At 42.9% G+C, this 12,399-nt stretch overlaps 1 protein-coding gene across 1 annotated transcript in view; it reads left to right on the top strand.

Moving 5' to 3' along the window:
* Positions 1 to 12,399, top strand: part of usp34 (ubiquitin specific peptidase 34) — a 245,563-nt gene that overhangs the window by 28,088 nt on the left and 205,076 nt on the right. The window contains 1 exon segment of the mRNA XM_084319311.1: positions 6,972 to 7,062. Coding sequence (XP_084175437.1) covers positions 6,972 to 7,062 — 91 coding nt within the window.

Here is a 12,399-nt window from a genome sequence, read left to right as displayed (position 1 = left end):
CCTGATATATATACTTTGCATGTAGACCGAACTACCTTCGAGCAGGTATGTGCTGCATCCTCTATCGGGATGCCACCCTTCTCCATATTGCATGTGAGAGAAAGCGCCCCAGACACATGCAGTTGTGCATGATGACATGCATGCACGCATGTCTCCAACACATGTGGTACGTGTATCACATAAGCATGTGTACATGCCTCATATGTGTGTGTGTGCATCTTCCTGGTATGTGACTGTACTCCTATCTCTTGTGTGTGTCTCGTATCCATGTGTGCCTCTGCCCCCTATGCGAGTGTATATCTCAGACGTGTATATATATGTGCGTCTCAGCTACGTATGTGTGTGTCTCCTATATACATGTGTATCCCCCATATGTGTCAGTGAAAGCCTATACTTCAACTATGTGTATATGTAGGTGTGTGTATGCCTATTTCCTATAAGTGAGTATGTGCATGTATGTGTGCCCCTGACGTGTATAACTTATCCTTGTGTATATGAGTGTGTGTAAACCTATTATGTACACATATGAATATGTGTATCCTAGATACTTGTATGCGGCTATACCTGCGCACATGTGAGTGTGATAGAGACAGTGACCGTTCCATAAATACACCATCCGGACATAAAATACATGTACATACATACACAATACATTATAAAGCACAAGTACCATCAGATCAGATCCCTTTTTTCATATTCATCCTTGATAACATTGTAATCCCACCTTAATCATTTGTCCCCAGACCGTTCAGTCAGGTGTAGAAAACTGTCCCATACCTCAGCGAAAATATCCTCTCTCCCTGCGACTCTATACGTCACCCTTTCATATGATGCTGTCCGGAACATTAGTTCCATCCATTCTTTAAAAGTAATATCAACAGGTGATTTCCAATGTCGCAATGCAATTCTACATCCTGATATCATGGCCATTCTATACCACATTCCCCGGTATTTAGGCAGTTTAATCCCTTTCGGTATTAGCTGAAGTATTCTAAAATCATTTAAGCCATTCTCCTTTTCTGTGTGTGTGTGTGTGCACGCGTCTCATATCTGGTCTGACATCAGAGGAGTTTGATAGTATTTACTGAGGATTGCCAGATAATGTTGATATTTAAACACAAAAAAAATTATAATACAAAATAAATATACATGATCATGCAACATAAAAAAAATTGTTGTAGGAACAGTTTGGGAGAGGGAGGTAAGGGGTTTTAGATTGTGTGTTGTGAAGTTTACTTCAGAGAGGGAGAGTAAAGTACAGAAAAAAAGGTACCGTTGGGTACCGTACCGGTATCGATTCCCAGGTAAAAAGAAAAATGTTCAGACTCGGTGTCCCGAACAGACCCACCGCGTAGGCCAGATGCAAGCCGCATTTTACAATAAACCTCTGTGGGGCTGCTTACATTTTTTTTTAATCGCAAATGTAATCGCAATCGCAATATCTGTCAGAAAAATCGCAAAATAGATTATTTCCCAAAATCGTGCAGCGCCCAGAATCGCCCAGAATCGTCCAACGCCCAGAATCCGTTATGGTAGTCAAGAAAACTCCTGGTGAATTTTTCCCTCAATCTGACAACAGTTATCCCATCCAATAAATAAGCCAATATTTGAATTCCCCACAAAAAAAAACACATTTTAGACACCCCTCATGTTAAGATTTCCTTAAATGTTGTCATTGAGAAAAAAATCACCAGGAGAGTTTTCTTGACTACCATAACGGAACCGGGGTTGGAGCTTAAAATAAATTAATTCGAAAATTAACCCATCACGAAGGACCACCCTAATATATATATACATATTGATAAACGGACGATTAATAATTAAGACAACCAGACATAAAAGGGACAAATAAATAAACCATAAAAGCCTCTCACGATGACATGGTCTTTACGGAGTAGTTTTAGTGCGGTCGTTATGTGTGACTAACGCACAAAAGCCCTGTCCTTTCACTGTGGAAAGAACGACGTGAAGCAGCTAGTTAAAACACCTACGCAGGATTCTAAAATGCTACACTGTGAATGACCTGCAACGCCTCTGTCCCCCCCTGCTCTCTGCAGTGGTGGAACTGAAGTATGGTACTTAATCTCTTAACAGGCAGGCAGGCAGAAAAGCAATTTCTTTACTTGAACTTGAGGACTGCATACTTATTTTGCAAAGCTTAGCTTTATACTTATAGCACATGCATGAGCCTGGTCTCTTTTGAAAGATGACATTTTGAAGTTACTAATGCAAAAAAGGAGAATCACTTGTCTTTTAGTGCTAATGAAATAGAGTAACAGAGGGTTGAATTTGAACTTGTGTACTCACATTTTTCTTTAGTGGTTGCAAGATTCCATATTCCATTATTCCAGCATAGAGGTATGAGCTGGAAAACACAGCGGTTCCATAGCCTGAAGTCTTATGTAGTACTGGTCCAAATGTTATAGAAATCTGTTCAGAAATTAGTGTTTGAAAGAGGTCTTACTAAACTCACTGACGCCAAAAAGAAAAGAGTTCCAAAATCCATTTTTGCCATCCACCGACCACCTCCGTGCATTTTGAAGTCTGAGTCACAACTCATGTTTAGCAAATTGATGTTTAATTAGAACTAGGGATGCACCGAATTATCGGCCGAAAATGGTTAAAAAGGCTCTTTTGGCTTTCGGCCAAAAGGGTTTTAGCACCGAAAATATATCACTGAATGTCAAAGAACAGGGTTACGTAACGTTTGTAACCTAAAGTGTTGTTGTGATGACGTAATCAAAACGTATAACGTGCGCAGCTTGGCAGCTCTTCCTGCGTTCTGCAGCCTGTGATAACTAACTCCTCTTGGGAGTCGCGCTGTTTCTGTGTAAACTCTGCGAGCAACGCATCCAATAAATGTGTCTTTAACATGCTTTATATCCTCGCCATTACTATATGCCTGTCGCGGTTAAAAAACCTTTTGAACTAACGTTAGCGTTAAGCTAGCTAACGATGCTTCCATTCAGGGCGGTCATGTGGCGTAGCGTAGATTGTGCTTGTCACCAATGCAAGAGGCTGCGGTCTCGACTCCCGGAGAGTCAGCATTGCCTTGGCTCGGGCTGATCGCTATACTAACTCGTTTGGCTGAGTTAGGGGGAGGGAAGCCGTGGGTGGGTCCTGGGCGTTGTGGACAGCGACCCCTACAGTTCGGTCGGGGCGCCTGCACAGCGAGGGTAGGATCTGGAGAAAGGTAGTGTGACCTTCCACACGTTACACTCTCCCGGTGAGAATCTGCGCTGCCAGGCTGGCTGCCGGCTGGCTGCACATGTGTCGGAGGAAAGCATGTGACAGTCTCCGGCCTCCCGGACCAACAGTAGGGGGGGGGGGGGGGGGGGGGGGGGGTGCGCAACAACCAGGAAGGGGGTTGGGAATTGGCATAACGACTAACAGTGGGAGAAAAATCGAAAAAAAGGAGGGGGAAAAAGATTAAAAAAAACAATGCTTCCATTCCTCTTTGACCCCGTCTCTCGTAAGCTACGTCATCCCCGCTAAGAGTCACTGGAGATGTAGTAAATACAACAGTCCTGTGTGTGTGTGTGTGTGTGTCTTTATGCAGTTTTAAAGCACCTTGGCTTTGTTCTGAATGCACTTTATTGTAGTTATCCTACAGAGAAAAGAAAATGCACTTGACTTTAATGCACATTTTGTTGTATGCAAAGAGAAAATGTTTAAATACATTACAATCTTTCAGCAGTCAGTCTGGAATTAATGTATGCATTCAAAAGTGCTGAATAAATGTTTTATGGGCCCATAATAGTGATTATTAATATTATTTAAGTTAAGTTTTGCCATAATCATGTCTTTTGCCATAATCAGGTAGCTGAAGAAAAAAAAGAAATACATTATATATATATATTTATATTAATCATTTTCGGCCTTTCGGCATTCGGTTTTCGGCCAACTGTTTCCTATTCTCGGTATCGGTCTTCGGCCAAGAATTTCCCATTCGGTGCATCCCTAATTAGAAGGCTATATTACATGTTCGGCGAAAAATGCAGCCCGAGCCGGTAGACGCTCGCAAAGTGCCACGACGTATGGGCATGGCGGGCAGATGCGTGGTAAGAGGTTTACGCACAATATTTTACTTTGAGTATTTTCATTTTAGGGAAACGTTGTACTTTTACTGCACTACATTTCAAAGCAAATATTACTCCACTACGTTAATCTGAACCCGGTTGTTCGGAATCAGTTACTTTGATGAAAAATTTATTAAAAAAATGTATGAACAAATTCCAACAAGTTGTCACTCTTGTGGTTTGAAGTAACGTCCTGATGACCTCGGAGCTATAAATCCTTGGCTCGCTGAAGCTCACAGATCGCCAGGATTAGCCAAGCAGACACTCGCACAACGTCGCCTGCAGGTTTTTGTAACGCAACGGTTAAATACTAGCTATCTCAATCTAGAATTCGAATCTATAGAGGCCTTGTGTCGCTTGTTTGAGTAGTTCTGTCTTCCAACATGGCAACCATTGTTTTGTACCATGGTACTGTATTTACATATCTCATTTATCCAAAGCGCTTTACAACTTATGATGCCTCACATTATCACATTCACCCTTTCACCCACACACTCACACGCCGACGGTGGAGCGACCCATGCTAGGTGCCGACCGGCTCACCGGGAGCAGTTAACTCTTTCACTGCCACACGACAGCCGGTTAACCCTTTCACTGTGACAATACAGAAGGTTAGATGACCGCTCTCTACCTCCTGAGCCACAAGGCCCCCCACGTGGCAATGGAATATGTTTATATACGAGAAGGATATAAAGAATTTATGTTTTATTACTGGATCTTGTAAACGAGTCACAGTGGAACAGTGATATCCTGGCTTTCCTGTGTTTCACCTACTCTATCGCTGCACAGGAGTTAGGCATTTTCATTTTAAAGTGGTTGCCAATGGTGGTTACAGGCAGCCATCTCGGAAAATAAATAACTATGCAGGCATTCTGTGCAAAGCCTCTATTGAATTGCCTCGATAATCATGATTTGAGAATCTTATTTAAAATCTCGAATTGTGATCCCAAGAATTTAAATTAGCCATGAGATTCGTGTAACGGTGCACGTGTTTTCAGATTCAATACCACGTTCCATTTTGACGTCACAACTAGGGATGGGTACCGAATTCGGTACTTTTGAGGTACAGAACCGAAACACGCCGGTACTACAGAGTATCGATTCAAGTGAGATACATAATTTTTTTTATATATATATATATATTTTTACCTTTTTTTCTTTTCACGTCAACGTTCACACGCACAATATATGCTTACCTAGGATTTGACTTGATTCAACAACAAAGCAGTCGGAGCAATGGCAAGCCAAAAACTGTCGAAATTGTAGTTATTTGAAGTTTGAATTTTTTTTTCATGACTGAGGTGGGTAAATAAAATTTCTTGAGACTAAAGTACCGAAAAAAGGTACCGTTGGGTACCGGTACCGTATCGGTTCAAATGTGAAAGGTACCCATCCCTAGTCACAACTCCATTTGATTTTCAATTCTTCTTCTTTCAAATGTAATCACACCACAGACCTCTGAGGGTAATATACACGACACAGCTTGGTTTGGCTCAGAAAACTCCCCCTACTGATTGCGATCGTGCCCTGGGTTATTTTTTATTTATCCACTTTCCTCCTCCTATTTTTCTTGTATTTTCCTCCCATCCCAATTTAGTCGTTATGCCAAGTCCCCCCTCCCCTTCCTGGTCGTTGTGCGCATTTGCCCCCTACTTGCCGGTCTAGGGAGCCCTGAAGTCTTATCACATGCTTCCTCCGATACATGGGAGACAGCCAGCAGCCTCTTTTCACCTGGCAGCGAGGACTCTCATTGGGTGAGGTGTAACGCGTGGGAGGGCACACTACCTCACACAGATCCCTCCCTCGCTGTGCAGGCGCCCTGACCGACCTGTAGGAGTCGCTGTTTACAACGACCAGATTACCACCCACCGGCTTCCCTCCCGCTGACACTGCCAATTGTGTCAGTATGCCGACCGCCCAAGCCGGAGGCACAGCTGACAGCTGGATTCGACACCAGTGTCTCTGCGGTGGTAGACAGACGCTTAGTCCGCTGCGCTACCCGGCTGCCTTGCCCTGGGTTCTTTAAATGACCAAATTCACCTCGGTTAGCGTCTCATCCGAAGGACGGCACTCTCAACTGTAGGGTGTCCCTCTCACCATGACGGGGTCACTGACTCTTACTGCCAAATCCAGAGGACAGAGTGCTCCCTGCTGGACAACAACACCACTTCCCCACAATAATGGCCTTGACCGGGGCTTGAACCGGTGATGATCTTCTAATACTGGCAAACTGAGAGAGACCTGGGGAAGAGAAGGATACAGTTTGAATTTAAAGGTCCCATGCATTATAAATGGCCTTTTCCAGTGTTTAGCATCGTTTCCTAGCAATGCGGGATTATATCAATGTGGTCTGTGTCGTTAATTATCATATTGACTCATCAGTCTAGTCTCGAGTTCACGAGATCTTCCCTCACTCAACTAAGCCGCTCCGATTTGACTCGCAGTGCGACGTTGCGTAGCAAGGAGCTGATTGAGCTGATTGTTATCCGATTGGCTCTGTGGTTGTAGTCACCGCCCACAATTAGCTCAACAACAGAGCAGTGGATCACTTCCTCAAACGGGTTGCGCGGGTGCCGAGAGGGAGAGAGGGATACGGAGCAACGGGAGCATTTACACACAAACCCAACTGTGTTGTGTGTGTGTTTTCGGGACGCATCTCTCCTCTCTCTCTCGCTCGCTCGCTCGCTCGCTCTCTCTCTCGCTCTCTCTCGTATGCATCACGCTGTGTGGGTGACTGTCACTCAAAGCTTATGGGCGGAGCCCAGCCGAATCAGCCTGAAATCTTGAGGTTGAAAAATGATGCTTTTGAGTACCTGATAAAAAATATAAAACAATGAATTATTTTGTTGTATGTATGTATGTATGTAACTCTCTCTCTCTCTCTGTGCTCAGTATCCGACGCGGACAGCAGTGACGGAGGCCTCCAGCTGAAGAAGGACCACGCGCTGAGGGTCTTCAGCTACATCAGCTCATGGACACAGAGGTCAGTGGCTCCCCATTCGAGGGCAACTTTATTCATATAGCGCATTTAAAATCAACCGAAGTTGTACCAAAGTGTGCTGTACCATACAAAAACAGAAATACTAAATGAAATATAAAATACAGTACACACACAAAGTCGTATAAACTACAATAAAGTTTAAAAAAAACAATCGCGACACGACCAAGGGATGTGTGGCTCACCGAGCCTCGGAGTCTTCAGCTGTGCCTTAAAACTCTGTGGGCTCTGGGCAGACCTTCAAACCTTTTATTTATTAACCAAAAGGGACATGGTGGTGGTTTTACTACCACAGGCGCAATGGATCTACTCTACATCTCCCTCAGTTTTCCTATGCTTAATAAAAGAAATCGGATTATTTTAATAATACAAAATAAATTCTTATGTACCTTTAGATACTATTGTTACCTTGTGTGCGTGTATATATATATATAAATGTGTTTCATTACATGTATATATACATTCATACCAATATTTTGCCTGTTCTATTCTCCATCCATCTATCATCCATAGTAGGGATGCACCGAAATTCCGGCCACCGAAAGTTTTCGGCCGAAAATGGCCTTTCGGCTTTTGGCCGAAAGAGTTTACTTTTTTCACCGAAAATATATCACAGAAACAACCTGTAACCTAACGCGTGTTGTTGTGATGATGTCATCAAAACGCGGCTTCAGTCATTACATGCGCAACGTGACCTCTTCACGTGCGTTCTGCAGCCTGTGATAGCTCCTCTTGGGACTCGGGAGTCGCGCTGTTTCTATGTAAACTCTGCGAGCAACGCGTCCAATAAATGCGTCTTTAACATGCTTTATATCCTCGCCATTACTATATGCCCGTCGCGGTTAAAAACCTTAACTAACGTTAGCGTTAAGCTAGCTAACAACGCTTCAGTTCCTCTTTCACCCGTTTTTTTTTTTTTTTTTTAACTTTTTTTTTTTAGCGTTTATCGCTTTTCTGGTCAAGCGTGACCGACAGTTGTAGAGTGAAACGGGTGGGAGAACAGGGGAAGACATTCGGCAAATGACGGCGGGTCCGGGAATCGAACTCTGAGTCAACCAGACTCCTCAGAGTCCTCCCGACGCAGCAATAGCGCCGAGATACGTGGTGAGCTACTGGAGCTCCCCTCACTCGTCTTTCTTAAGCTACGTCATCCCCCGCTAAGAGTCACGGGAGATGTAGTAAATACAAGTCCTTCCATGTAGGCTAGAACGCAGTGAATGACAGTAGTTCAAGTTTCTTTATTAGTTGTCATACAAAAATACAGAGTACTTTTATATAAAAAGCCACTACAGTAACATCATTAAGTCTGCTATAAACTATTCTCCCTCATGTGTGCAGATCTTTATGCAGTTTTAAAGCACCTTGGCTTTGTTCTGAATGCACTTGGTTGTAATTATCCTACAGAGAAAAGAAAATGCACTTGACTTTTATTAATATTATTTAAGTAAAGTTTTGCCATAATCATGTATTTTGTCATAATCAGGTAGCTGAAAAAAAAATACATTATATATATATATATATATATATATATATATATATTTTTCTATTAATCATTTTCGGCCTTTCGGCATTCGGTTTTCGGCCAACTGTTTCCTATTTTCGGTATCGGTTTCGGCCAAGAATTTCCCATTCGGTGCATCCCTAATCCATAGCAATACATTATTATCACCAGTTGAGGACTGCCATTTTTCTTGCAAAGCTTATCTTTATGTAATACTAATTCTGTCACTTTTCTATCTGTTCATTGACGGATCAATGTAGTGCATTGATCACATACTGCGCAAACAGCTTTCATTGCTACAGGGTTTTTATCAGAAATATTGCCAAATCCTCCGTTATCATTATGTAACTCGTTGTGTCATCTCCAGAGCCTTCTTTCTCTCCTTCAGGTGAAGTTAAGACGACTCTGTAAGTGAAAGTGAAACCTGAAAATAGCTGCCGCCCACGCAGTCGGCATCGGTTCATAATGTTGTCTTGACTTACACGCTTGATAACACGTTTAGTATTTGTACAAATTAGACTTTTATTTGAACGTGGGCACTGATGTGCGAAAATGAACTAAATGGGTTTTATTTATATAATAAACAAAGCATACATCGGTGGGGAAGTGATGTACTCTGTGGAGCCTGAACACAGTAACACCGTGGCAAGCCTCCTCAGCCCTCTGCCTGTTCTTCCACACAGCACATTCTCATTCCACTAGTGTTATATAACCCAGTATGAATAGTGTGATTCTGCTGAGGGATTCTCAGCGCATCTCATCTCCCTAATTACTGACCACAGCCTTTTTTTTAGGACTGTTTCCCTAAAGTTTTTTTTATTAATAACAGACGAGGCCTAATCATACATTGTTGTCGTCGTTTTCTTCGTATCTTCGCTGCTTGCGTTTTAGCCCGGGGTACCGTATCCGTCCAAGCTATGTTTTTTTTTCATTTTTTTTATTAATTTTTTTATTCTTTTTTACATGAAAACAAGACGACACAATACAGTAACCATAATAATAATAAACAGAACTTCACAGGGAGATAACAGCAACAACAATAATAACAATAATAGAAATAACAAATTATAAAAACCGAATATAAAAATTTAATAAAATTACCACAGTTCAAATTAAGCAGGACAACACAAAAGACAAGACAGACGAGACATTTCCTCCTCCCCCTCCCACAAGACCGCCGGACTCCCCCGGACCAGCGCCCCAACCCCGCTCAGCCGCACACGGCGGTTCTGACCTTTTCAGCTGCTGCGACCCACAGTTCAATCCCAGCCTGTCCCATCGGCTCAGTGGCCTCGTGGGTAGAGTGTCCGCCCTGAGTTCGGGAGGCTGGGAGTTCAAGCCCCGGCCGAGTCATACCAAAGACTATTTAAAAAAAATGGTACCCATAGCCTCCCTGCTTGACACTCAGCATCAAGGGTTGGTTTGGGGGGGAAGTCCTTGTGACATACTAGCGTCATGTCCAAGGGGTGTACTTGTACATCAAGCTGCCTCACGCTACGGAAACAGGAGATAGGCTCCTGCCCCATGTGCCGTTACGGCTCGAGAACCATTGGTTCTCAAAGGCAACTTCTGTCCCACCCCAATCACCCGCGCTGTGGATATCTCAAGATAAATCACATCCATCAGTGTTGGGGACCAGTTAATCACTGTGAGCTTCTCAGGCTCCTTCCATCTCAATGCTATCAGCTTCTTCGCTGCTGTGACGCCTAGGATAACTTTTTTTTGTTGTATGGATGCTGGTAGTGTTGTTATATTGTTCAGGAGTAGTGTAACAGCTGTAAGTGGGATTGTTAAGCCACATAGATCCAAAAGTTTGTTTGTTATTGACCTCCAGAAGCGGGCTACTGGTGGGCAATCCCAATACATGTGCACACCATTTTGAACAAGTGTGGTTTGCTGAGGGAAACTGGGCATTATGAGAATTTAGATTGAACCCTTTCACTACCACACTACAAAAGGTTAACCTTTAACTACCACACTACAGACTTAACCGTCTGTAGTGTGCTAGTGAAAGGTTAACCTTCTGTAGTGTGGTAGTGAAAGGGTTAACCCTTTGCCGTGTGGTGGTGAAAGGGCCTTCCGTAGTGTGGCAGTGAAAGGGTTAATGAAGCCGGTGTGATTGGTCATACTAGTTTTGAGTGGAGCCACCTCCAGCTTTTTTTATGTGTCTATTCATTCTGTTTAAACCAATGGGGTTTTTCTTCACAGTTGCAGATAAAGATTAGGCTACACTAATATTATAGTATATGACTCGTCATAAAAATTTAAATAAAACATTTATCCTAAATGATGTAGCCTATCTGCATCCGCTTGGCACTCGGCGCTCCATCAAGACGTCACCATCACTTTCGTACCAACCGGGCCCTTATTGGATTATTTATGTTGACGAAACTGATGAGTTATATTCATTAACACATTCACGGCCAGGGGTCGCTGTTTACCTTCTGTATAGAACGCCAGTGCTGTAAGTCAATGGGGCGCTTTGTTCACTTGCGAGTGCTTAAAATATATCTTATATTATAGCTATGGGTCTAATACACCTGTCGATTGTCAGTGAGTTGCTTCCAGTCAACATGTACAAAACAGATTGTTTTTTCATCCGTACATTTCCTTTTTTTACCGTTTTGAATATGGGTATAGTTTTGGTGATTCTTAGTAATCCCAGGAAAAGACGCGATAATAGCGTTTTAGTGGAATCCACTAAACACGTTGTCATTTTTCGCCTGATTATCTAATCATCCTGAAATCAATGCTAGATTATCGTTATTATCCTTCCTCATGCAAGAATGAAATGGGCCCTTGAGGGGGACGACAGGGATCCTGCCTGTACAATGTAAAGCTCTCATGTCCTCTCCTGCGTGTATCACATCATGGTCACAAACCTCACAAACCATACTAAAACCCATAACTATAATATACAAACAGGCTATAAAAATCATGGACCGTAAAACCAATGCGATGGCATCACTGCAGTGTTTTGAGTAAGCACAATCTTTTCACGTTTGACAATTTTGGAATTTTCTGTAATATTAGACTCGTTTTTTTTTTTTTTTTTTTTTTTTTTTTTTTTTTTTTTTTTAACTTTGACCAGTCAGCTGGTTCTTTTAGCGTTTATCGCTTTTTCTGGTCAAGCATGACCGACAGAAACAGGTTGAATGGGGTATAGATCGGGGGAAAGACACTCTGAGAAAATACGGCGAGTCCGGGAGTCGAACTCGTGTACCCCAGATCCGTGACGCGCACGGTTGTCCCCGACACCGAAATAGCGTCCGAGGTACGCGGTGAGCTACTGGAGCTCCCCTAGACTCGTTTTTAAATGTTTGCACAATCATGTATCATCATAATTTTCTGGACTGGTGGTTTAGACGTTGGAGCTCTAGCAGAGCAAACACACGGGCTTCCAATAATGGTGACCGTACTGTTCCCATGATGTGCAAGAGTTCCTTTGGACAGTCTGCCTTCTCGGTTAACGGGGCAAACTCATGGAACTCTCTGCCCTACTGGCTTAAAAACTGGAGTCCAATGCCAACGTCGTCAGCGGAGGACTCAAGGTACGGCTGAAATCAAAGCAGCAGTGCTCGGCTCGCATGTGTAGGTTTTGTTATTTTGATCACGGACTCTTGCTCCGGTAACTATTTGTTCTGATTTGTGAATTTAATTCCGTATTTTACTGTTAATTTTATTCCATCTTTTAGAAAAGCCTCAATGGACTGGCGTTGAAAACGAGCACTTGTGCTACAAACACGCAAAACACCACATCTGGTCTGTCCACCGGTGACCGGTCCAATGTAGCTGTGGTGTCCGTTTTAAATAAACATATT

The sequence above is a fragment of the Notolepis coatsorum genome (genome assembly GCF_963971535.1).
Source record: "Notolepis coatsorum genome assembly, chromosome: 7".
Taxonomy (NCBI): domain Eukaryota; kingdom Metazoa; phylum Chordata; class Actinopteri; order Aulopiformes; family Paralepididae; genus Notolepis; species Notolepis coatsorum.
Note: the sequence above shows the minus strand (reverse complement) of the source record. Positions and strands in the feature narration are given on the sequence as shown.